The following is a 27,569-nucleotide window of genomic DNA, read 5'->3' on the forward strand; positions in this document are numbered from 1 at the left end:
AAGCGATCTTCCTGCCTCAGCCTCCTGAGTAGCTGGGATTACAGGTGCGTGCCACCATGCCCAGCTAATTTTGTATTTTTAGTAGAGACAGAGTTTTGTCATGTTGGCCAGGCTGGTCCCAAACTCCTGACCTCAAGTGATCCTCCTGCCTCAGCCGCCCAAAGTGCTGGGATTACAGGTGTGAGCCACTTCGCCTGGCCCTAGTTTCTGTTAGCTGTTATTTTGTTTAATACTAGATAATTGTAAAGTACATCATAAACTAGGTGATTTCTTTGGGGCCCTGATAGAGTTTGGATATGTGTCCCACCCAAATCACATCTTGAATTATAATCTTCAGTATTGGAGGTGGGGCCTGGCGAAAGGTGATTGGATCATGGGGGTGGAATTCTCATGAGTGGTTTAGCATCACCCTCTTGATGCTGTCTTCACCATAGTGAGTGTTTTCTCGTGAGATCTAGATAGTGAGTGTCTTCTTGTGAGATCTAGCTAGTGAGTGACTTCTCATGAGATCTAGCTGTTTGAAAATATGTGGCACCTCATGCTGTCTCTCAATACTGCTTTCCCCATGTGAGGTGCCTGCTCCCCCTTTGCCTTCCACTATGATTGGAAGCTTCGTGAGGCCCCCCAGAAGCCAATGCTACTATACTTCCCATACAGCCTGCAGAACCATGAGCTGATTAAACCTCTTTTAGGAATTACCCAGTCTCAGGTATTTCCTTATAGCAATGCAAGAATGAAATAATATAGGCCCACTCCTGCTCTCTTCTGTCTTACCAACAATACTGGGTATAGTTCAAATGGAATTACTGGATCAAGTATTAGATTAAAAGGTTCAAGGAATTTCCGTATACACTCTCGCCCATTTATATCAGTTTCAATCAAATACGGAGCCAGCACATTTGCTTACTAAGAAATATAAGAAAGACAGTAAAAACAGGAGTTGCAGGTTGAGGAAAGAGGAAGTAAGGGGACATGATTATTTAGGTTTCTAGTTTGGATGACTACAAAAAATATAAGACAAATGAAGGCAAGAGAGACTTTGTAATAGGGCAATTTTAGGTCTACCCAGGATAGATACAGGAGTGGGGAACAGACTTGGGTGGAAAATGTAAAGAAATAGCATGTTGAGAAGAAATTAAAAAGTTAAAGTGCCCTACCAATAAATCACTAAAGAATTTCACTGGCTGGGTGCAGTGGCTCACACCTGTAATCCCAGCACTTTGGGAGGCTAAGGTGGATAGATCACTTGAGCTCAGGAGTTTGAGACCAGCCTGGCCAACATGGCCAAACCCTGTCTCTACTAAAAATACAAAATTAGCCGGGCTTGGTGGTGTGCACCTCTCATCTCAGCTACTCAGGAGGCTAAGGCAGGAGAACCACTTGAACCCAGGAGGCAGAGGTTACAGTGAGCCGAGATTGCTCCATTGCACTCCAGCCTTGGCCACAAAGTGAAACCTTGTCTCAAAAAAAGAGAGCCAGGCGTGGTGGCTCATGCCTGTAATCCCAGCACTTTGGGAGGCTGAGGTTGGCAGATCACCTGAGGTCAGGAGTTCGAGACCAGCCTGGCCAACATGGTAAAACCCCATCTCGACTAAAAATACAAAAATTAGCCAGGTGTGGTGGCACATGCCTGTAATCCCAGCTACTCAGGCAGGCTGAGGCAGGAGAATCGCTTGAACTCAGGAGGTGGAGGTTGCAGTGAGCCGAGACCACACCACTGCACTCCAGCCTAGGTGACAGAGTGTGACCATGTCTCAAAAGAAAAAAAAAAAAAAAAAAAAAAGAAAAGAAAAATAATTTCATTAACAGGATTTTAAATAAACTAACCAGATGAACTATTTTTGGAAATTCCAGCAATAATCTTACCTTTCAATAGAAGCAGCTCTTCCTGCCCGGCTTTTACCTGGCTTGGTGTCATCTGCATCATACCATCCTTCAATAGTAAGCCTTTCTGGTAAAATCTCTACCGTGCAGTTTCTGCCTTCCATAAGCACTTGCCAGAAGTTGTCAATTCCCTCTTCTATTAGAAAATTATAGTCCAGTGGCTTGGCGCAGTGGCTCACGCCTGTAATCCCAGCACTTTGGGAGGCCAAGGTGGGCGGATCACAAGGTCAGGAGATCAAGACCATCCTGGCTAACACGGTGAAACCCTGTCTCTACTAAAAATACAAAAAATTAGCCAGGCGTGGTGGCAGGCGCCTGTAGTCCCAGCTACTCGGGAGGCTGAGGCAGGAGAATGGCGTGATCCCGGGAGGCGGAGCTTGCAGTGAGCCGAGATCGCGCCACTGCACTCCAGCCTGGGTGACAGAGCGAGACTCCGTCTCAAAAAAAAAAAAAAGAAAATTATAGTCCAAAAAATTATTCACTCTGGTTGTAAAATAAATACACAGAAATAAAAACTTTTCCTAATTACTGTCGGTAATAAGTTAGGAATTATAATTCAGAAGTATACTCTCAAAATTCTAAAATGAAAAACCGAGGAATAAATGTACCAAGAAATGTGCAAGATTTATGTGAAGAAAAAAACTAAAGCTAAAAATGGGCATGAAACAAGCCTTGAAGAAATTAAGAGATACAACCGCTTCTTGCTAGACTCGTTCAAGATACTGATTCTTACTTAGTAAAACAACTATAACCAACCATTTGTTCTTTTTTTAACTTGACAAAGTGATTCTTTTTTTTTTTTTTTTTTTTTGGAGACAGAGTCTCACTCTGTCGCCCAGGCTGGAGTGCAGTGGTGTGATATTGGCTCACTGTAAGTTCCGCCTCCCAGGTTGACGCCATTCTCCTCCCTCAGCCTCCCCAGCAGCTGGGACTACAGGCGCCCGCCACCGTGCCCGGCTAATTTTTTGTATTTTTAGTAGAGACGGGGTTTCACCGTGTTAGCCAGGATGGTCTTGATCGCCTGACTTTGTGATCTGCCTGCCTCAGCCTCCCAAAGTTCTGGGATTACAGGCCTGAACCACCATACCCGGCTGAGGTTAAATATTTTTTCAAGCTATCTTAATGCTGGTAGGTAGTAGAGTTGGAATTCAAACAAAAAGTCTAGCTTCTGACTCCATGTTCTTAACTACCACTTGCCATACCATGCTCATATCCAGATTCCTGACCTCATTTTTTTTAAATGTTGCCTGTGTGCTTGTCAAGAATGTGTAGCCTTTCCTTGTTGAGTTCTGGCCTCGATATATACCTGTTAAAACAAATGTGTTCATTATGTTGTTCAGATTGCCTATATCTACTTTTTTGCATTTTAAAAATTTCCTTTAGTTATTAATAATTGAGAAAAGTGTATTAAAATTCTATGAATTAATTTGTCACTTTCTTTACAAAACTCTATAAATGCTTGCTTTATCCATTTTGAGTCTATTTCATTAGGTATATATAAGTTTAGATTGTTACCTACCTAATAAATCAAATTCTTTGCAATCATTGTAGTTACCTACTTTTTCCCTAATGATGCTTTCTTTATTTCTTAAAGGTTGTCTGATTTTAATATAATTGTTATTTTGATTAATATTTGCTATTTGCCATATATATCTTTCCTTTTTTTTTTTACTTTTAATCTTTCTGTTTTTCTGGTTCAGGTGTATCTCCTTATGGCATAGAGGCTGATTTTGTTTTAAAATTTAACCTGATAATCTCTTTTTAAAATGGCAACTGTAGTCCATTCAATTTATTGTAATTATTAATATATTGAGATGTTTCCAATATTTTACTTTTGTTTTTTATTTGTCCTTTTTTTTTTTTTTTTTTTTTTTTGTGAGGCAGAGTCTCTTTCTGTCAACCAGGCTGGAGTGCAGTGGCGCAATTTTGGCTCACTGCAGCCTCTGCCTCCTGGGTTCAAGTGATTCTGCTGCCTTAGCCTCCTGAGTAGCTGGGACTGCAGGCACACACCACCACGCCTGGCTAATTTTTGTATTTTTTTTAGTAGAGACGGGGTTTCGCCATGTTGGCCAGGCTGGTCTCGAACTCTTGACCTCAGGTGATCCACCCACCTCAGCCTCCCAAAGTGCTGGAATTACAGGCGTGAGCCACTGTGCCTGGCTTTGTTCTTTTTTCTTTTTCATTTTCTCACCTGCTTCTAGGATTCATTGATGCTTCCTTAATATTTTCTCAAGCCATTTTTATATTTCTATTGGTATGAATGTTACATACTCTATTCTACTCTTTTAGTAATTATCCTAAAATGATACCCTGAATACCTGAGTTAATAAGACCTAAATTGAATATATTAACCCCTTTCCTGAAAAATACTCGCCACCCCTCTATACTTACATGCTATTGTTGCTCAATATTTTACATGTTCCTTTTTTAATGCCACAAATTAGACATCACATTATTATTTTTTACAATGTTCATTTAGATTTACCTACATAATTACCAATGTTCTGGGTCATCATTCCTTTGCACATTCTAGACATTACTTTTGCATTTTTTTTTTTTTTTTTTGAGATGGAGTCTCGCTCTGTTGCCCAGGCTGGAATGCAGTGGTGCAATCTCAGCTCACTGCAAGCTCTGCCTCCCGGGTTCACACCATTCTCCTGCCTCAGCCTCCAGAGTAGCTGGGACTACAGGCACCCGCCACCACGCCCAGCTAATTTTTTGTATTTTTAGTAGAGATTGGGTTTCACCGTGTTAGCCAGGATGGTCTTGATCTTCTGACCTCCTGATCTGCCTGCCTTGGCCTCCCAAAGTGCTGCTATTACAGGCGGGAGCCACCGTGCCCGGCCTACCTCTGCATGTTTATCCTCCTTCCTGAAATAGATTCTTTAGACATTACTTTAGTCCCTTGGTAGTAAATGCTGCAGTTTTTGTTTATCTACAAATTGTCTTTATTTTATCTGCATTCATAGAAGGTACGTTCTCTGGAATACTTCTAGGTTGAGAATTCTTTGCTATCAGCGTTCTGAAGATATCGTTCCACTTCCTTCTGGCTTCTATTGTTGCATTTAGAAAAGTGCTATCAGTTCATCGTTATTGTTCTTTGTGGGTGATCAGTCTTTTCTCTCTCACTATTATTAGAATCTCTTTTTCTTTGATATCTGCAGTTTTATTACAATATGTCTAGACTTGAATTTCCTATTTATCCTGTTTTATAGGGCCTCTTGTATCACTAGATTCTAATTGAAATAAACCAGGGGGTTGTATTACAGGAGACTTGTCTTGAGTTATGCCTCCTCAGTTAGGACATGGTTTTAACTAAAAGTGTATGTTAAATTAGGGGAATTGTTTGACTCTTTAACCAGAATGACTTCGCTAATACAATGACAGAAATTTCATAAGTTTCTGAGAATTGAATTTATGTCTACACACAGTTTCTTTTTTTATTACTTCTTAGAGGTAGAGTCTCTCTCTGTCACTCAGACTGAAGTACGGTGGTGTGATCATAGCTCACTGAAGCCTTGAACTCCTGGGCTCAAGCAATCCTCCCACCTCAGCCTCCTGAGTAGCTGGGACTGCAGGCATAAGCCACCTCGCCCAGCTAATTTTTGCTTTTTTTGTTGTTGTTGTTATAGTTGAGGTCTCTCTATGTTGCCCAGGCTGGCCTCAAGCAGTCCTCTCATCTCAGCCTTGCAAAGTGCTGGGATAACAGGCATGAGCCACTGTGCCCGGCCCTCTGCACACAGTTTCTAAAGAGGAGCTCTACAGGCCTGGCATCGTGGCTCACACCTGTAATCCCAACACTTCGGGAGGCCAAGGCAGGTGGATCACCTGAGGTCAGGAGTTCGAGACCAGCCTGGCCAACATGGTGAAACCCCATCTCTAAAAAATATACAAAAAATAGCCAGGCATGTGGCAGACACCTCATAATTGCAGCTACTTAGGAGGCTGAGGCAGGAGAATTGCTTGAACCCAGGAGGCAGAGGTTGCAGTGAGCCCAGATTGCCCCACTGCACTCCAGTGTGGGCGACAGAGTGAGTATCCACCTTAAAATAAATAAATAAATAAATAAATAAATAAATAAATAAATAAATAAATAATAAATAAATGACAACTTACCACAAGGGTTGTTTTAGTAACGTAGGCATTATGTAGGATAAGATTATTGTTGCTTTATCACTCTTACCTCCTGGAAATTGCATCCTATTCCCCCAATTGCAACCTCATCTTTTTTTTCCATGTTTGGTTAATCTGATTGGCAGCTAAAAAAAATAAATAAAAGAACAAAAGATCAGGAAAATAAAATCTCTTTCTTCGATTAAGAAACCAATGGGGGCTTGGTTAAATTACTCAACTTATACATCACATTCTTGTTAGAACTAACAATTCCTCATCTTGCATTCTTTGCACCTCTTGTATCAGCATATCTTGTAATTTTTTTCTTTTTTTTTGAGACAGAGTCTCATTTTGTCACCCAGGCTAGAGTGCAGTGGGGTGATCTCGGCTCACTGCAACCTCCACCTCCCAGGTTCAAGCGATTCTCCTGCCTCAGCCTCCGGAGTAGCTGGGATTACAGGTGCCCACCACCACGCCTGGCTAATTTTTGTATTTTTAGTAGAGATGGGGTTTTGCCATATTGGCCAGGCTGGTCTCGAACTCCTGACCTCAGGTGATCTGCCCGCCTCAGCCTCCCAAAGTGCTGGGATTACAGGCCTGAGCCACCGCATCCAACCATATCTTGTATGTTTCCAAGGATGTCTGCACAGCAAACATAGGAATAATGTCTTCCTCTAGGTCAGAGGATAGATTTGTTTGCTGTACAATGATAATGACTTTCTGGAAGGGAGGGGGGTTTGTTTGTAGCACTTCATATTTTGTAGCACTTCAATTTTTTTTTATTGAGGTTTCTTAAGTTTAAGGCTTCTTAGCCGTCACACAAGCTCACTGCGTGTGCAAAGGACTTTCTCGTGGCACAGCAGCCAGGATGGGCTTCATGTGCATGTTCATTCTCCTTGGTCCCCCACACTCCTTCCAAGTCTCACTGCACAAAACAGAGCAGCCAGATGTAAGGTGCACCTGCCATGTGTTGGTCACAGCCAAGGAACCTCACACGTAAGAAATCCACTATTTTCAGAGGACTACTAACACACCTGCCCATCACAGCATCCGTGATAATGCGGCAGGCTCACCTTTAGACGATGAGCAGGGAAAGCTCAGTTCCTTCAGTGTTTGGCAGTTTGACATTTATCAAACCGTCCCCACCCTCGGAAACTTCGATGCTTCAAGCAATAGATTTAGAAATTTGCTTAATGCCTATTCTGTTATTATAACCTGAGTTAATAATACTTCCCATTTGAAGGTATACTTCAAATTATTTATAAATAGCCATTGCTTGCTTACCCAGGACCGGAACTTTTTGTGCATCCCAAAGAAAACAGATCCCATTTCTTTTTTTTTTTTTTTCCTTGGGTATGTCTTTATTAGCAGCATGCAAATGGACTAATACAGGTACTATTCTAGCCTGAACATTCTAACATAATTAAGCAATTTATGTTTTTTGTTTCTGACTAGAATTATATTTTATGTAACACTTAATTTTTAGCACAATTTTTTAACCTTGCTTTGTCATTCAGGTATATCTTATTATTTTCCTTTATTCCAATGTTACAATCTCCAAAATTATCAGAAGCATGTATTTGAGAGCACCTGTCAAAATTCTACAGCTTACTATAAACCATCTTTTTTTTTCTTTTAATTATTTATTTTTCTTTTTATTTATTTTAAATTTTTTTTTTTTTAATTGATCATTCTTGGGTGTTTCTCGCAGAGGGGGATTTGGCAGGGTCACAGGACAATAGTGGAGGGAAGGTCAGCAGATAAACAAGTGAACAAAGGTCTCTGGTTTTCCTAGGCAGAGGACCCTGCGGCCTTCCGCAGTGTTTGTGTCCCTGGGTACTTGAGATTAGGGAGTGGTGATGACTCTTAATGAGCATGCTGCCTTCAAGCATCTGTTTAACAAAGCACATCTTGCACCGCCCTTAATCCATTCAACCCTGAGTGGACACAGCACATGTTTCAGAGAGCACAGGGTTGGGGGTAAGGTCACAGATCAACAAGATCCCAAGGCAGAAGAATTTTTCTTAGTACAGAACAAAATGAAAAGTCTCCCATGTCTACCTCTTTCTACACAGACACGGCAACCATCCGATTTCTCAATCTTTTCCCCACCTTTCCCCCCTTTCCACTCCACAAAACCGCCATTGTCATCATGGCCCGTTCTCAATGAGCTGCTAGGTACACCTCCCAGACGGGGTGGTGGCTGGGCAGAGGGGCTCCTCACTTCCCAGTAGGGGCAGCCGGGCAGAGGCGCTCCTCACCTCCCGGATGGGGCGGCTGGCCGGGCGGGGGGCTGACCCCCCCACCTCCCTCCCAGACGGGGTGGCTGGCCGGGCGGGGGGCTGACCCCCCCACCTCCCTCCCGGACGGGGTGGCTGGCCGGGCGGGGAGCTGACCTCCCCACCTCCCTCCCGGATGGGGTGGCTGGCCCGGCGGGGAGCTGACCCCCCCACCTCCCTCCCAGACGGGGTGGCTGGCCGGGCGGGGGGCTGACCCCCCCACCTCCCTCCCAGACGGGGTGGCTGGCCGGGCGGGGGGCTGACCCCCCCACCTCCCTCCCAGACGGGGTGGCTGGCCGGGCGGGGGGCTGACCCCCCCACCTCCCTCCCGGACGGGGTGGCTGCCGGGCGGAGACGCTCCTCACTTCCCAGACAGGGTGGCTGCCAGGCGGAGGGGCTCCTCACTTCCCAGACGGGGCGGCTGCCGGGCGGAGGGGCTCCTCACTTCTCAGACGGGGCGGTTGCCAGGCAGAGTGTCTCCTCACTTCTCAGGCGGGGCGGCCGGGCAGAGACGCTCCTCACTTCCTAGATGGGATGGCGGCCAGGAAGAGGCGCTCCTCACTTCCCAGATGGGATGGCGGCCGGGCAGAGACGCTCCACACCTTCCAGACTGAGCCAGGCAGAGGGGCTCCTCACATCCCAGACGATGGGCGGCCAGGCAGAGACACTCCTCACTTCCCAGAAGGGGTGGCGGCCGGGCAGAGGCTGCAATCTGGGCACTTTGGGAGGCCAAGGCAGGCGGCTGGGAGGTGGAGGTTGTAGCGAGCCGAGATCACGCCACTGCACTCCAGCCTGGGCACCATTGAGCACTGAGTGAACAAGACTCCGTCTGCAATCCCGGCACCTCGGGAGGCCGAGGCTGGCGGATCACTCGCGGTTAGGAGCTGGAGACCAGCCCGGCCAACACAGCGAAACCCCGTCTCCACCAAAAAAACACGAAAACCAGTCAGGCATGGCGGCGCGCGACTGCAATCGCAGGCACTCGGGAGGCTGAGGCAGGAGAATCAGGCAGGGAGGCCGCAGTGAGCCGAGATGGCAGCAGCACAGTCCAGCTTCAGCTCTGCATCAGAGGGAGACCATGGAAAGAGAGGGAGAGGGAGAGGGAGACCGTGGGGAGGGGGGGGAGGGGGAGGGGGAGAGGAGATCCCATTTCTTTACTACCCGTGTATTCCCTAGGAGTAAAGTGGGTCAAATGGAGAAAAGGTCAGGTGAATGTATATCTTTATCTACATGTCCAAAATTGTATTAAAGTCTCAAAAAAGTGTTTGGAGCCAACTGGTGGATTATAACTTTCATCTATTTGAATCGAAATTAGTTCAAGTCATGGAGCCAGGGATAAACCTTTTTATATCGGCTTCTCAGGGATTTGTGGGCCACAGACCCAGAAGATATAATATTTTCTCTTTTCTTCAGAGCATAATGATATTTTGTTACATTTTGTAGCATACACACACAAAGGGATAAAATACAGATAAAAATATGCATTTTGCACAGGCAAAAGGCACTGTACTAATGCATGTTTATAATGCATCTCTTACAACTCAGGGATGTAAACTAAGGATTGATTGCCTTGTATACAATGGTAGGCTAAATTGAGACAGAGACACAAGTCCATTTTGGTCCTCTCATTAAGCACCTGATTTAATACAGGATTCACTTCAGCCAAGGCAGGTGCATTCCTTTTTCCAGCTGCCTGCAGAAGGCCCTGACAAACTATACCTTCAGGGCAAAGGAGAAAGCCCGCTACTGCCCTGCAGAATGTGCCCTGCCCTACTTCTGAACGCCCTAACACTAATCCCATGTTGCATAATCAGATATTATGGCTACTTGAGAGGAGACCAAAAACAAAACAAAACAAACAACAACAACAAAAAAAACAGGCTCCCAAATTCCCCAGGAATAAAGCTTTAAATGCTTCTTTTGACTTTGCAAAGCTGTCTCTACAGTTCTATGCATGCCTGAATAAGACCTGTAATTATTTTAGCAACCATCCTTTCTCTACACTGCTGCCTTGTCATGATCACAAACCATTCTGAGCAATTAAACCTAGAATAATTTTGCAAAGGTAAACGAGCATCTAAAGTGTTTGGAGGCAGGGTGCAGTGGCTCATGTCTGTAATCCCAGCACTTTGGGAGGCCGAGGTGGGTGGATCACCTGACGTCAGGAGTGATCCACCCACCTGCCTGGCCAACATGGTGAAACCCTGTCTCTAGTAAAAAATACAAAAATTAGTCAGGCATGGTGGCACGTGCCTGTAGTGCCAGCTACTGGGGAGGCTGAGCTAGGAGAATTGTTTGAACCCGGGAGGCAGAGGTTGCAGTGAGCCAAGATCATGCCACTGCACTGCAGCCTAGGTGACAGAGTGAGACCCTATCTCAAAAAAAAATAATAAAATAAAATAAAATGTTTGGCTTATAGAAATTTGCTGTGGCCCATGTTTTGAGTTGCTGGTCATTATTCAATCTGGTCATAACTTTCTGGTATCTCCCAATTACAAGCCCCAGCCAAGAGGTGCATCCTCCCTCCTACTTGCAGAATCTGAAAATCATGACCTGTTTCATCCTCTGCCTGGTCCTGTCTGGTATCCCTGGGATCCACGCCCTGATGGAAATGTAATGCTCTGGCCCCCTGGGCATGTATGCGCAAGCCACATGCACAGACTCTACTTATGAACAGCAACACAGTTACAATGCGGCTGCAACACAGTAATCACCATTGGACAGAGATAAACATTTTATATCTGCTTGTCAGAGTTCTAGATTCCATTTAAGTGGATTCATAAGTGTTGAGGCCTTAGGGATATAAACTGATAACATACCCTCCTGTTTCAGTCCTACACCAACTTAGAAATAAAACCAAAAGGGCCGGGCGCGATGGCTCAAGCCTGTAATCCCAGCACTTTGGGAGGCCGAGGCGGGCGGATCATGAGGTCAGGAGATTGAGACCATCTTGCCTAACACAGTGAAACCCCATCTCTACTAAAAATACAAAAAATTAGCCAGCATGGTGGCAGCCCCTGTAGTCCCAGCTACTCCGGAGGCTGAGGCAGGAGAATGGTGTGAACCCGGGAGGCGGAGCTTGCAGTGAGCCGAGATCGCTCCACTGCACTCCAGCCAGGCGACAGAGCGAGACTCCATCTCAAAAAGAAAAGAAAAAGAAATAAAACCAAAAGGTCACGTCAATATCCAAAGATGCTATTCCTGGTGAAGGATATCAAGCCAAATGTGACTTGATGCCTTGACCAAAAAAGACTTTTCTAGTATTTTCTCCTAGTCTTGACTCTGGAAACTGAACAAAGAGAAGGCTGGTCCACAAAACAGACACTTACCCAGCATATTAGGAACACATGGGACTGACTGACTGTTGTATTTAGGGCCCTTGATTGAGGGGGTGCTAAACCTGACAAAACGGTAAGGTATAGGTTTGGATTTAAAGCATGAGATAGTTTTCTTAGACACACCCATCATGCTAGTCCTTTTATTACTCTGAGGAACATGGTTTCTAAAGCAGGTGGGATTTCTGACAGATATAGTTGCTCCTATGTCAAGTAAGGCAATGGAGAGCTCACGTTATGATTATATTAATCTTTCCCAATTTGTCAAGGTAGAATACTGGGAGAGGTGAAACCCTTTAACTTCCTCAGAGCACCCCTAGTCTTCCTGAGTTGTATCCTCCTGCTGTGGCTTCCACTTCCACCTAAAGCAGTCCTGTTTAAGGTGTTTTGGTCTTTTACAATAGTAACAGGCTGAGGGAAGAGTCCTCAGACCGAGAGGGCTTTTCATTATTCTGAGGCTAACAGGTTTGAGAAGTTAATTGCTTTAACTATAAATGCATAACTCTGGCAGTCTTTTGTTTTTTTTTCCTTTATCATAGCACAGGATAATTGGTCAGCTAAGTTAACTAGTTCCTTAGTTCTGACCATGGCCCAATTTGTTATGTGGTGTTTTACAAGAGTGGCTAAATCATCATCTGGTCTGTTTTGAAAGTTTGCATTTAATAAGCGCCATTTTTATTGTTTTCAAGGCAATCAGCTGACATCCCATAATATTGTCTCAAAGTTTTATCAAAACATGAAAAATAATCTCAAACTAATTCCTTTGGGTTCTGGTGGCATTGCTGGATTTTATTCCAATCCACAAACCTTTGGAATGCTGAAGGAATTATAATTAACAGAGCAGTGGCTCATGCCTTGGCATCTTTGAGCCTGTCTTCTGAACTTTTGGGGACTTGTTGTCATCCTATTGGACCTTTGGAAATTGACTGCTAAACGGTCTGACCACTGTGCTTTTTCCAGCCATTCCTTAGCTTTAGCATCCAAAACCAACATGTGGAACAGCTGGTAAGGGTCTGAATGACACGGGCATATGACGAGTGACCTGACAATGAGCTCAAATTCTTGGGCAAATCTTTATGGGAGTCAGGAAATTTTTTAACTTTGCCTCCTAGCTCAGCCTTTGACCAGGTTTGAAAGACCATCACTGGGGTTTCCCTACCTGTTACTGGTCATTCCCTATATGGTGTGATCATAAGAGATGTTCCTACAGGTTCCCCCTTTTCCACTTCTTCCAGATGACAGGCTGCCAGGGAGACTGTTGTGAAATCATCAGGAGATGGAGTTGTAGAAGTAGACCACCCTGTTGCCTTCTGTTGAGTGAGTAGCAGACAAGGAGAGGAAGATGGTAGGCTAGAGCATGCAGGCAGAGGAAACAGATCTGGTCCAGGAAGTTCAGAGAGGTCAGAGTAAGCTGGGGATGTACCTGGAGGTGGGGGAAGAACCAAGGGGGATGTAAGCAATTCTGAAGATTTCTTTAAGAGAGATAAAGCACTAGAGAGTTATCAGTTAGTATCTCTAAGTTGTTTGTTGGCCTCCTGTAAGGAGGTGAGGCAGTCTTCCCCCTTTTTGCTACCTCTCTAGGTACCACTGAAAGTAGCTCTCCCATTCTGGCTGTTGAGTTTTTGTGCATGCATTTTCCATCCTAGTTCCCAGGTACACTAATTTGGGCATCTCAGATGATCCCCATCTAGGCCACTGTTAAGTTAGAACCTCTGTGGTTATAATGGGCCACTGTCACAGGTATTGACTATCTGGGGCTGATGTTGCATGGGTGGTAAAAAATATTTACCAAAATGGTTGCAGATTTTTAAAAGGCAGATTTATTAGACAAAGTAGGGAAATGTGTTTCAAAAAAGCAACAGGCAAGTCAGCAAAAGAGGAGCTAACTGCAAGGAGACAAAGGCATCCTGAGGATTTTATAGGATGGTCTTTGTGCTATGTGCTGAAGAGGGCTGTGTGCAATACTGATAACAGCAAGGTTGCAGTGAGCTAACTTACGTGTTCTTTTTGATTAGTTAAGATGTCTGGTGACAGCTGGGTGCAGGAAGATTGTGACTTATTTGCGCAGTAGGGCTGTGTGTCCTGGACCACGAAAAAAAGGCAGATTTATGGCTTATTTGGTTTTTGTTCTTGCTTTCTCCTGCTCCCACCAGTCTGACTTCTTATCCCTAATTAGAACTCAACATCCACTTGACTAAATATTTGAATGATTTACCATAAGTATTTTGCATATACCCAGCGGGAGTTTCTAAGGGTAGAACTTCATGTTCTGCAGCTGCAGAGGCTTAAGCCAACTTAGAGGCCTTGTTCCCCAGAATTCAGAGTTTTCCTTTGAATTTAACCAATTCAAGGAGTGTGTCAGACCCAATGGGCTCTGCTTGTGGACCTAGCTTTCCAGGGCAATTACTCCCTGAACTAGTTTGGTCCACTCATGTTGTGGCTACCTGAATCTGTGTGGCAGGGGCTCAAGGCGCAGGAGGGGCCGACCTGTTGGGTGAGATTAGACCCTAATTATGTTCCTCTGAAGAAAAAACCTAATCAGAGCCACTGGATCTCTTAGGAATCAGTCCTCCCAGACATCCTCATGTAATTCTCAGGAAATAGTCACCCATGTTTTTGTCTGGCTCAGTGAATCTTTATTTTAACATAAGACAACATAGACAATATGGCAGAAGAAGCAGTCAGATATGTGTTTGTCTCAGGTGAGCAGAGAGATGACTTTGATTTCTGTCCTCTGTTCTGCACCTGTGAATATAAGTGATCAATTTACATTGCCAGAGTGAATTCAAGAGAACTGTTTTAGGGTAAAGATCTTGGGCCCCAAAGGTAATTTTCTTCTGGGCAAACTGTGAGGGAGCTAAGTAGCCTTTTATCTTTGCAGCCATCTTATTTACAAACCAAATAGGAGGCGGGTTGGTGTGACCCAGTTCTCTGCTTGACTTTTCCTTTTTGCTTGGTGAGTTTGGGGTTCCAAATTTATTTTCCTTTCATATTCCCCCAGCTTCCTTTTCATACTTAAAATCTTTTGGAGAAAGCATTTTAAAAAGAAATGAGTCTCTAGTCTCAGGATTTTTCTTTTATGAGCTGGTCCCTTGTACCTAGGATGTTTTATTCCTAGAAGTTAAGGTTCCATGGTGCTAGAAAGGCTCATTCTTAGGTGGTCTTGTCTCATGGAGATTAAAAAAAAAAAAACAGGAGAAGGAAAGAAGAAAAAAAGAAAAACAATATGTATGTGGAGCTAGGCCAGATTTATAGCAACATAAGGGAAAGTAAACCTGGAAGTTGGTTCAGGCTATGCTACTGCCTCCTCAGTTAGAGCACTTCTTTGGGCAACCATTACTCTAGACTTCTCAGTTGCACATTGTCTTAGTTGCAAGCACATACCATTACGACAACCTAAGTAAAAAACAGGACAGAACACAAATTATTATTATGATTCCTATTATGAGCAATAGCTTCTGCCACCAAGTTCCCCAGGATCCAAACAAACCACTCAACTAGTCGATTCGTAAGGGCTTTGGATCTGACAGGTTGGTTATCTGGGTTTTTATGTCAGTCATAAGTCAGGTTTTGTCATTTGATTCCTCTAAGATATAAATCCAAAATTCAGTTTTGATTGTGGCAAAGGTTCCACCTTGGGCTGCAGTGAGCATATCTAACGCCATACAATTTTGCAGCATGGTTTTTCTTATACGTGAGTCCTCATTGTTTAGCAAAGAGATAGCCATGCAGCTATCATTTAGGGCCTTTTGGGTATTATTTGTTAAGGCCTCTATATGCCATAGAACATCTTTAATATCTATTTGTGGTATAAAGATAGAAGCTGAGTAATCATACCATTGGAATACAGAATGTATCCAATGAGACTGCAAATGAAAAAGGTCTGCTGGTTTGGCAGAGTCTGAATTACTCGTCCTTGTGCCCAAGCATAACCTAGGGAACACTGTCCTAACCATCCTGGGGGTAACTGAGGCCATAAATTAGTGCTACGTAGCCAGTATGTCCTATTTGGAGCTAGCTAATAAATACCATGTTGCTGTACCCAATTCGTGGTATGCTAGCCAGTGTCTTGTAGTAATAATATGGTCACAATGTTCTCCAAGTATCCACCACATGTCTCCTGCACTGTTTGGTCTGGGTCTTTAATGTGGTTTCTTGGTTCCCAGCATAAAGGAGCATTTTTAGCTGAGTTGGCCAAATGAAAGGGTAAGACAGATCAACCCATCCCAAATTTGCATTATCCCATTTTGAAAATGGGCAGATACTTTGGGTGTGGTTATCACCCACTCTTTTCACTGGATGGGGGGATACTTAGGTAAGTGCTAGTGAGCTGGTCCTTTCCTCTGAAAAGCTTTTCCCATGTGCCTTTCTCCTAAGAGTCTTTTCAATGGGCTAATGATACGTATTGTCCTTTTTTATGCCAGCACTAAGGACACCAGACCATTTCTGTGATGTAATACATTTTGGTGTTATAGCTAGTCCTGACCTCAGAAGGGAGATACCCATCATGACAGGCTGGAGCCACTGGAAATAGGCATGGTTGGCATATTCAGCAGGCATCTTTTTGGAATCTGTGTGTATAATCCTGAGCCACTGTAGAAACAGGTTTATTTCATGGGCTACAGCAGACAGCAGTGGCAAGAAGGCAAGAAGGCATAGGAAAAGAGCATAAATAGATGCAGCGTTGTGAGATTCATTTTAACTACTGCAAAGACACTAAATCAGATAAACCAGGTGGTGGGTTCTCCATAAGATAGCAGTTGCCAGTATCCCTAGGATAATCATCATAATGGCTATTACACAATAAACACAGGTGTTCTTTTGTACACAGGCATGGATGGGCCAGTGTCTTGGGTTAAAGCTGTCAACAACAGCTGTTATCTGCTTCTAGTCCCAAGTCAAAGGTTGATATTGTTTAGTGAACTGGAGGCAAAGATCCTTGGCTGGAATCACTGTTCACTCAGGAGGATGTGCCTTTTTAAGATGAGACATGTAAATCCATAAGTCTATACCCCCTAATTGTGCAGCACATGAATTAGTCAATACTACCTGGTATGGACCCTTCCATCGGGGATTAAGGGAGTCCTTTACCAAAGACTTTCTCTTTTGTAAGAGACAAAGTCTCTAGGCTACAGATTATGACCAGAAACCTCATCTTCAGGGAGGGCACTGTAAAAAGAATCCTTTACCAAAACTTGGCTTTTCATAAGGTGAAGAATTAGTCCTTTACAATATATTGCAATATATCTCCCTGGAGAAAAGTTGGGTTGGTTATTTGGGTTCCTGACACATGGGCCTTCCCATTATAATTGTATAAGGGTATAGTTGATGTTTCACAAAATGGTGGATCAGAGTGTAAGGAGTGCCAGGAGGAGTTCTAGGCCAGGACAGGTGAAAAGCCCCTATGAACTTAGCCAATTGTGTTTTAATTATACCATTGGTCCTTTCCACCAGCCCTGAAGACTGAGGGTGGTAGGCACAATGGAAATATTGAAGTACGAGGAAAATTTTACAAATAATTTGAAAAACCTGGCCAGTAAAATGAGTTCCCCTATCACTGTGAAGTTCAGAGGGGACTTCACAGAGTGGAATCATTTTTTCACATAGGATTTTTCCAACTGCCATCGCTGTTGCTTGCCTGCAGGAAAAAGCTTCAACCCAGTGGGAAGACACGTAGATAGTTACTAAAACACACTTTTAAACTGGAGATAATGGCAGCTGAATACAATCAAGCTGCCATACCTCAGAAGGTCCAGCCAGAAGGGGAAAATGATCCTGGGCCCCATGGAGGGGCTTTCCTGGGTTATCTTTGGGAGAGAGAACACATGGAGAGTAAATATTTTGTGGCACCATGAATGATAGTTTCCAGTAATATTGTTTACGCCAGGAATACATTTTCTCTGGATTCCAATGGGTCAGATTATTAACATATTCCACAAGAGGCATCTGACATCCCATTGGAATAATGGGTTTATTATTAGGTTCACATCATATTTCGCTTTCCAGTGACAGGTAACCCCCTTTCTGTTTCCAAGTAGATTTTCCTCTCATTTGGGCTATGCTCTGGGTTTTCTTCAACATGTTTTTAAGTGTTTCAGGTTTTATGACCATTCCCCAGATTGGAGCTGGTGGCTTAAATTCTGCTCTTTTAGCTGTAGCATCAGCAGATTGGTTACCCTGCTTTCAGTGGTGTCCAACTTAGAGTGACCTGGAATTTTTATCATTGTCAAAAGTTTCTGTTTTTGAATGACTTCTAACAGCTCTGATACTTCTTGTCCATTTTTTATGGGTCACCCCAAGAAGGTTAAATATCCTCTCTCCTTCCGTAGCATCCCAAAGTCATGAGCAACACCAAGTGCAGAGCAGCTGTCAGTGCAATACTTTCAACAGCCTTGTCTTTTGCCAGTTGAAAAGCTTGGGTCAGGGACAAGGTAATTTATAGATTCAATGCCATCCCTATCAAGCTACCAATGACTTTCTTCACAGAATTGGAAAAAACTACTTTAAAGTTCATATGGAACCAAAAAAGAGCCCTCATTGCCAAGTCAATCCTAAGCCAAAAGAACAAAGCTGGAGGCATCACGCTACCTGACTTCAAACTATACTACAAGGCTACAGCAACCAAAACAGCATGGTACTGGTACCAAAACAGAGATATAGACCAATGGAACAGAACAGAGCCCTCAGAAATAATGCCACATATCTACAACTATCTGATCTTCGACAAACCTGACAAAAACAAGAAATGGGGAAAGGATTCCATATTTAATAAATGGTGCTGGGAAAACTGGTTTAGCCATATGTAGAAAGCTGAAACTGGATCCCTTCCTTACACCTTATACTAAAATTAATCCAAGATGGAATAAAGACTTAAATGTTAAACCTAAAACCATAAAAACCCTAGAAGAAAACCTAGGCAATACCATTCAGGACATAGGCATGGGCAAGGACTTCATGTCTAAAACACCAAAAGCAATGTCAACAAAAGCCAAAACTGACAAATGGGATCTAATTAAACTAAAGAACTTCTGCACAGCAAAAGAAACTACCATCAGAGTGAACAGGCAACCTACAGAATGGGAGAAAATTTTTGCAATCTACCCATCTGACAAAGGGCTAATATCCAGAATCTACAATGAACTCAAACAAATTTACAAGAAAAAAACAAACAACCCCATCAATAAATGGGTGAAGGATATGAACAGACACTTCTCAAAAGAAGACATTTATGCAGCCAAAAGACACATGAAAAAATGCTCATCATCACTGGCCATCAGAGAAATGCAAATCAAAACCACAATGAGATACCATCTCACACCAGTTAGAATGGCGATCATTAAAAAGTCAGGAAACAACAGGTGCTGGAGAGGATGTGGAGAAATAGGAACACTTTTACACTGTTGGTGGGACTGTAAACTAGTTCAACCATTGTGGAAGTCAATGTGGCGATTCCTCAGGGATCTAGAACTAGAAACACCATTTGACCCAGCCATCCCATTACTGGGTATATACCCAAAGGATTATAAATCATGCTGCTATAGAGACACATGCACATGTATGTTTATTGCAGCACTATTCACAATAGCAAAGACTTGGAACCAACCCAAATGTCCAACAATGATAGACTGGATTAAGAAAATGTGGCACATATACACCATGGAATACTATGCAGCCATAAAAAATGATGAGTTCATGTCCTTTGTAGGGACATGGATGAAGCTGGAAACCATCATTCTCAGCAAACTATTGCAAGGACAAAAAACCAAACACTGCATGTTCTCACTCATAGGTGAGAATTGAACAATGAGAACACATGGACACAGGAAGGGGAACATCACACACCAGGGCCTGTTGTGGGGTGGGGGTACAGGGGATGGATAGCATTAGGAGATATACCTAATGTTAAATGACGAGTTAATGGGTGCAGCACACCAACATGGCACATGTATACATATGTAACAAACCTGCACGTTATGCACATGTACCCTAAAACTTAAAGTATTCGGCCACTTGAGGTGATCTGGCTTGGGGAAGAGGACCAGCTTCAATTACCTCTAATAAGGAAACCACGGCATAGCCTGTTCTAACATTTCCACCCTCTCCTCTTAAATCAGACCCATCTGTATACCAGTCTATCTCAGCATTATCCAGTGGCATCTCCTCTAGGCCTGTCCTGGGGGTGAGAAGTTAGTCAGTCATCAGAACAGTCATGAGGGGTTTTGTCAGAAGGGCCCAGGAACAGAGTAGCAGGATTTAGACTATTACAGTGGGATGAGGTAATATTTGGAGATGATAAAAGCAAATCTTCATAGAACATTAATCTATTGACAGACACATATTAAGTATGATGAGAGTTTAGAAGGGTCTCAAGATAATGTGGTACATAAATGGAAAGGGAAGAACACGTAATAATATCTTCAACAGACTTCTACAGAATGGAAGTGCCTGATACAGCTCTCACACAGTGAGGTAAGGCCACAAGGTCTAGCTGTTGGCTATAATACCCTATAGTTATCTGGTGATCACTAGGTTTCTGGTCAGTAGCCCAGGTGCCGTTTCTCCACTTTTGTGTATGAATAGGGACAAAGGCAATTTGTAGTTAGGGTGCCCTAAGCCTGGGGCATTTTGAAACTTTCCTTTATTTGTTGCTCGGCTGATTGTCCCTCTGGAGTAAACGTGATGGGATCAGACTGTTCATTTTTTAGGTATGCATACAGAGGTTGAGACATAAGGGTGAAATCTGGTGTGCAGTTCCTACAATAGCCAGCCAGCCCCACAAACCCTCTATGTTGTTTCTTAGTGATGGACATTGGGAAAGCTAAAATTTATCTCACTCTACTAGGGTTAATACTCAGTTCTTTGATGGAGATAATATGCCCCCAAATTCTTAACTTGGGGTGAGCACAGCTGAAGTTTATCTTGGGACACTTTGTCTCTTACTGGCTTATAGTTTGAGTAAATATGAAATATATTCCTGAGAGGAAGAGAGTGTGTCTGACCCAAAGAGAATGCCATCCACTTATTGGATAAGCATAGAGCCTCAGGGAAAAATTGAGTCCTCTAAATCACACTTTAATATTTCAGAAAAATAAGTAGGACTTTCCACGCACCCTTGAGGCATTACAGTCCACGTATATCGTGTAGATTGCCATTTTCTTCAGGTGAAGGCAAACAAATATTGGCTGTGTGGATCTACAGGAATACTAAAGAAAGCACTGCTGATGCACAACTGGGAAATACTGGCTGGGAGTGGGTACAGCTGATAGAAGGGTATGTGAGTGTCTAAATATTATGCTATTGTTTACTGCTCTCAGATCCTGTATAAATCTCCATACTTAAGCCGGGCATGATGGCTCACACCTATAGACCCAGCATTTGGGAAGGCCAAGGTAGGAAGATCACTTGAGCTCAGGAGTTCAAGACCAGCCTAGGCAACATAGTGAGACCTCTTCTCAAAAAAAAAAAAAAAAAAATGTATCTTCTCCTGTTCGTTTTTATCTTCTCCTGTTTGTTTTTTCTACAAAGAATATGGTGGTGGGGAAGGGAAGTGTTGCAGGGGATGGTACAGGAAATAATGAGGACACAGCCCCCTTTGAGATAATCTTGTATGATAGGGACAATTCCATCTATGGCTTCCTTTCTGAAAGGATATTAATATTGGGCAAGAGATTTTTTTTTTCTGTTTATCTCAACATCTATTGGAGTGGCTGAGAATATTTTTTCTAAGTCTGTCTTTGACTTGGACCATAAGTGGGTGAGGATGGCCTTAAGCAAATGTTCCCCTTTTGGGGTTAATATGAATTTTGGAGGGACTAAAGGGAATCATACAGTTCCTTGCCTTTTATTCCATTTTTCTCTTTTCTCCTCTAACATTTTCTTGGCTGTCTCTAGTTCATTTTCTCAGTCACAAGATGATGTTTTAACATTACTAAATCATGGTACATTGTCAAGACTTTTAAAAATTTGTATTTTTGGTCTCCTGGCTCCAATTCCAAAAAGATTCACCTTTGATGAAAAAGACTTATGGGCATTAAGGATGTTGAGAAGATTGCAGCCCAAAAGATTGACAGGGTTCCCAGGACATATTAGGAACATGTGAGACCTACCAAGTGGGTCACATTTAGAGCCCTGGGAACAGTAAATTCTTTATGCTTCACAACTCAACCTTTGACCAGGGTTGACAGACAATTGCTGGGGTTCCCCTACCTGTTACTGATTGTTCCCTAAATGGGCAATCATGAGGGGTGTCCTTGCAGGGTCCCCCTTTTCCCATCTTCCTGATGAGAGGCTGCCACGGGGGCTGTCATGGAATCATCAGGAGGTAGGGTCTTGGAGGTTAGACCTCCTGCTGCCTTCTGTTAAATGAGCAGCAGATGAGGAGGAGGGGAAGATGGTAGCCTGGAGCATGCAAGAGAAGGAAGGAACAGATCTTGTCCAGGAAGTTCAGAGGAGGCGGGGTAAGTTGGGGGTGTAAATGGAGGTGAAGGAAGCACCAAGGGGGAAGTAAGCAATTCTGAAGATTTCTTTAAGAGTGATCAAGTGCTAGAGAGTTCTTGGTTAGCATATCTAAGTTGTTTGTTGGCCTCCTGTAAGGAAGTGAGGTAGTCTTCCCCCATTTTGCTACTCTCTAGGTACCATTGAAAGTAGCTCTCCCATTCTGGCTGTTGAGTTTTTGTGCATGCATTTTCCATCCTAGTTCCCAGGTGCACTAATATGGGCATCTCAGAAGATTCCCTTCTAGGCCATTGTAACTTAGAGTCTGCTTTGGTGATAGTTGTCCACTTGACTAAATATTTGCATGGCAATTCACTAGAAGTATTTTGCAAATACCCAGCCGGAGTTTCTAAGGATGAAACTTATGTTCCACAGCTGTGTGGGGGCTTTGGCGAACTTAGAGGCCTCATTCCTCCTAACTTAGAGTTCTCTTTAAGATTTAACCAAGTGTAGAAAAAAAGGAAAACTAAATTTAACCAAGTTGGGGAGTGTATCACACCCAAAGTGTGCTGCTTGTTGACCTAGATTTTCAGGGCCATTAGTTCTTGAACCAGTTTGGTCCACCCATATCACTGCTACCTGGCACAGTGTGTCAAGGGCTTAAGGTGCAGGAGAGGTCAGTTCCTTATATGCACCTACAAGCTGAGAATAGACCCTAAGTATGTTCTTATAAGGGGGAAACCTAATCCGAGCCATGTCTATGGAGTATTCCTCCCAGACACCCTCACATGATCTCAGACACATGAGAATGTCCAGAAAGACTGAGAGGAGCAAGATGCTCTTGTCTCCAGAGTGGAAATTTTACACTCATAGGCTAGAGGGATTTAGACTTGGTCAAATATGATAGAAGAAAGATAAAAACATACCAAATTAAAAACCTTAACAAAACAAGCAAAAACAGATCAGCAAGATAAACACTGATCACACCAATTATGCTTTCTGAGCACTTTAATTGTAAGGAGAAATGAAGAATAAACTAACGTTTAGTCATTAAAGAGAATTAGCACGACAAAATCCCAACTCAGCTCCTTACCTAATAATGGGGACCAGGCTAAAGACCACTCTCTGCCTGCGCAGAAGCAGACAAGCTCGACTTCCTTGATGGAAGCCAGCTGAAACTCCCAGGAAAAGGAGTTTTTTTATAGCAAAATAAACCTCAGACCCTCCCCCCCAACTAAACAACAAAATTGGGGAGGTCAGGGATCCCTGGAGGAAGGAGGTCCCAAACCTCAGCAAATCGTCCCATCGTTTAGGGTGATAAACACAGCCCAAGCCAGTACCAAGCACCAATAGGAGAGCTGCTGCAGGCCTGGGCCACCTTCATTCAGGAATCCCTTCGTGGTTGCTAGATGTAAATAAAAGAAAATGACCACGGCAACTCTCGGTCATTGTAGGAGGTTTATTTGCCAAAATTAAGGATGCGTGCCCAGGAGACAGGTCTATGCTTTCCTCCAAAGATGATTTTGAGGGCTTCAATATTTAAAAGGGAAAGGGTAGATATTGAAGGAAGGGAATTTTTTTTTTTTTTTTTTTTTGAGATGGAGTTTCACTCTTGTTGCTCAGGCTGGAGTGCAATGGCACGATCTCGGCTCACTGCAACTGCAACCTCTGCCTCCCAGGTTCAAGTGATTCTCCTGCCTTAGCCTCCCGAGTAGCTGAGATTACAGGCATGCGCCACCATGCCCAGCTAATTTTGTATTTTTAGTAAAGACGAGGTTCTCCTTTTTGGTCAGGCTGGTCTCGAACTCCCGACCTCAGGTGATCCACCTGCCTTGCCCTCCCAAAGTGCTGGAATTACGGGTGTGAACCAAAGAAATAGTTTTAAAACGTGTCTCAGTAGATAAAAAGGCAAAATGGTTGCATCCTTTTGAGCCTTTGATCAGCCTTTCACTCAATACACAATTTTCATGTGTGAGGGAGGTAGAGGAAATAGACACTCATGACTTCATCTGGCTTGCTGAAGACATCAGTACTTTATGCATTTTAACATAAAATGACATAGACAATAGGGCGGAGGAAGCACTCAGATACGCATTTGTCTCAGGTCAGCAGAGGGATGACTTTGAGTTGTCCTTTGTCCTGCACCTGCGAAGATAAGCTATCAATTTACATTGCCAGAGTGAAATTCCATATAACTGTTTTAGGGTAAAGATCTTGGGGCCCACAAAAGAATCTCCTTGTGGGCAAATTGCGAGGGAGGTATGTAACTTTTTTATCTTTGCAGCCATCTTATTTAGGAAGCAAATGGGAGGCAGGATTGCCTGATCCAATTCTTCGCTTTATTTTTCTTTTGGCTTTATGAGTTTGAGGTCCCAAGATTTCTTTTCCTCTTACATTTTCCTTCCATTTTTTCTTTAAAATCTTATGGAGAAAGAATTTTAGAGGTAAATAAGTCTCTGGTTTCAGGTTTTTTCTTTTTTCTTTTTTGAGCTTGTCCCTTGTCGCCAGGATGTTCAGGTCCCACATTACTTGGAAGGCTTATTCCTAAGGTCATGTTTCATGGAGATAAAATATGATAAGTAAAAAAGAAAGATAAAATACACACACATACACACACACACACACACACACACACACACACACACAGAGAGAGAGAGAGAGAGAGAAAAAGAGAGAGACTTTCCCAGATTTATAGCAAAATGGAAAGCAAACCTAGAAGCTGGTTCAGGCTATGCTACTGCCTCCTCAATTAGAGCAGTTCTTTGGACAACTATTACTCTAGCCTTTTTGGTTGCATGTTGACTTACTTGCAAGAATATACTATTACAACATTGTAAGCAAAAGCATGGCAGAACACTAATTATTATTATTATTCCTATTATGAGCAATGTCTTCTGCCACAAGTTCCCCAGGATCCAAACCAACCACTCAACCAGTCAATTACCAAGGGTTTTAGATCTGACAGGTTGGTTATCTGGGTTTTCATATCAGCCATAAGTTAAGTTATATTATTTGATGTATCTGGAATATAAATACAACATTGAGTTTTTATGATGGCACGGGTTCCGCTTTGGGCTGCTGTGAGTATATCTAAGGCCATATGGTTTTGCAGCACAGCTTTCCTCATTAGTAAGACTTCATTGTTTAGCAAAGAGATACTCATGTGTCTATCATTTAGGACCTTTTGGGTATAATTTGTTAAGGCCTCTGTATGCCATATAACACGTTCAATAGCTATTTATGGTACAAAGACAGAAGCTAAGCGATCATACCATTGGAATACAGAACGTGTCCAGCAAGACTGTAAGTGAAAAAGCGTTGCTAGTTTGGCAGGTTCTGAATTACTCATCCTTGCGCCCAAGCTTAATCTAGGGAACATCATCTTAACCATCCTGGGGGTAATCAAGGCCATAAGTTAAAGCAACATAGCCAATATGTCCCATTTAATGCTAGCCAATTAATATCTGGTCACTGTACCCAATAGGTGTCATGCCAGTGCCTTGTAACGTAATAATGTGGTCACAATGCTTTCCAGGTATCCACCCCATATCTCCTGGACTGTTTCACCATTGGCCCTTTGTGTGGTTTCTTTCTTTGCAGCATAAAGGAGCATTCTGGCTGAGTTGGCCTAATAAAGGGGTGATTCAGTTAAACTAATCACAAATTTTGCAGTATCTCATCTTGAAATTCAGCAGTTACTTGGGGTGTGGTTACCAACTTCTCTATTAGTTGCAGAGAGGGGACTAAGGTGAGGGTTGCTGAGCTGGACCTTTCCTCTGAAAACCTTTTCCCATGTGCCTTGCTCTTAAGTGTATTTTCAATGGGCTAATTATATATATTGTATTTTCTTACACCAGCACTGAGGATACCAGACCATTTCTGTGATGTAATACATTTTTGGTATTCTATCCAGTCATGACCATAGAAAGGAGATACCCAACATGGAAGGCTGGAGCCATTGGAAAGAGGCATGAGTCTGCATATCCAGGAGGCATCTTTTTATAATCTGTCTGCATAATCCTGAGCCCACTGTAGAAACAGGTTTGTTTCATGGGCCACAGTGGGTGGCAGTGGCAAGGCATAGGGACAGAGGATAAACAGAAACAAGGTTGTGAAATTCATTTTAACTACTAAAAGGATATTAAATCAGACAAGGCTGGTGCCTGGTTCTGCATAACACAGCAATTGCCAGTATCTCTAGGACAATCATTGTAATGGCTATCATACAATAAATATAGGCATTCTTTTGTATACAGGTCTGGGCTGGTGTCTTGGGTTAAAACTCTCCACAGCAGCTGTCTCCAGTCCTGTGTGAAGATCCTCTAAATTTGTGGATAAAATGTTATGGCTAAAATCAAGCTGCCAAACCTCAAAAGGTCCAGCTAGAAGGGGAAAATGACCCTTGGCCCCATGGAAGGGCTTCCCTGGCTTATTTTGGCAACAAAAAACAGATCAGGAGTAAACCTTTTGTGCCACCAGGAATGACAGTTTCCAATAATATTGTTTACACCAGGATATCATTTTCTCTGGATTCCAATGGGTCTGATGATGAACATATTCCATAAGGGGCATCTGACATCCCATTGGAATAATGGGTTTATTATTAGGTTCACATCATATTTCAGTTTGCAGAGACAGGTATCCCCCTTTCTGTTTCCAAGTAGATTTCCCTCTCGTTGGGGCTATGCTCTGGGTTTTCTTCAACATGTTTTTAAGTGTTTCAGGTTTTATGGCCATTCCCCAGATGGGGGCTGGTGGCTCAAATACTGCTCTTTTAGCTGTAGCATCAGCAAATTGGTTACCCTTTCAGTGGTGTCCAATTTAGAGTGACCTGGGATTTTTATAATTGCCAGAAGTTCTGGTTTTAGAATGGTTTCTAACAGCTCTGATGCTTGTTGGTCATTTTTTATGGGTTGCCCTGAGAAGGTTAAATATCTTCTCTCCTTCTGTAGCATCCCAAAGTCATGAGCAAACCCAAATGCAGAGCAGCTGTCAGGGCCTATGTTCACAACCTTGTGAACATAGAACTCGCCAATTGAAAAGCTCGGGTCAGGGAAATCAACTTGGCTACTTGAGCTGATCTGCCTTGGGGAAGAGGACTGGCTTCAATTACCTCTAATAAGGAAATCACAGCATATCCTGCTCTAACATTTCCATGCTCCCCTCTTAAATCAGACCCATCTGCATACCAGTCTATCTCAGCATTACCCAGTGGCATCTATTGCAGGTCTGTCCTGGAAGTGAGACATTGGTCAGTCATCAGAACATAGTCATGAGGGGTTTCATCAGAAGGTCCCTGGAATAGAGTGGCAGGATTAAGGTAATTACACTGGGATATGATAATATTTGGAGATAAAAGCAAAACTTCACGGAGGTTAACCTATTGACAGGTGTTGAGTTATGATGAGAGTTTAGAAGGGTCTCAAGAGAATGCGGTACACAAACAGTAGGAAGGGAACCCATGATTATTTCTTCAACAGACTTGTATAGAAGGGAAGTGGCTGATGTTGCTCTCATACAGTGA

At 43.1% G+C, this 27,569-nt stretch overlaps 1 protein-coding gene across 15 annotated transcripts in view; it reads right to left on the reverse strand.

Annotated features, from left to right (window-relative positions):
• Positions 1-14,234: 14,234 nt before the first annotated feature.
• ANKRD26 (ankyrin repeat domain containing 26) overlaps positions 14,235-27,569 on the reverse strand; it is a 118,317-nt gene continuing 104,982 nt past the window's right edge. For 13 of the 15 annotated variants that reach the window (XM_063607647.1, XM_063607646.1, XM_063607638.1 and 10 more), the window contains one exon: positions 20,341-27,341. In XM_063607647.1, the coding sequence (XP_063463717.1) occupies positions 27,264-27,341 (78 nt within the window). In that variant the 3' untranslated portion in view covers positions 20,341-27,263. Of the gene's footprint in view, positions 15,008-20,340; positions 27,342-27,569 lie in introns of those variants that run through there. The other 2 variants (XM_055092514.2, XM_055092515.2) reach the window with 2 other exon arrangements.

This window comes from Pan paniscus, chromosome 8 (genome assembly GCF_029289425.2).
Source record: "Pan paniscus chromosome 8, NHGRI_mPanPan1-v2.0_pri, whole genome shotgun sequence".
Taxonomy (NCBI): domain Eukaryota; kingdom Metazoa; phylum Chordata; class Mammalia; order Primates; family Hominidae; genus Pan; species Pan paniscus.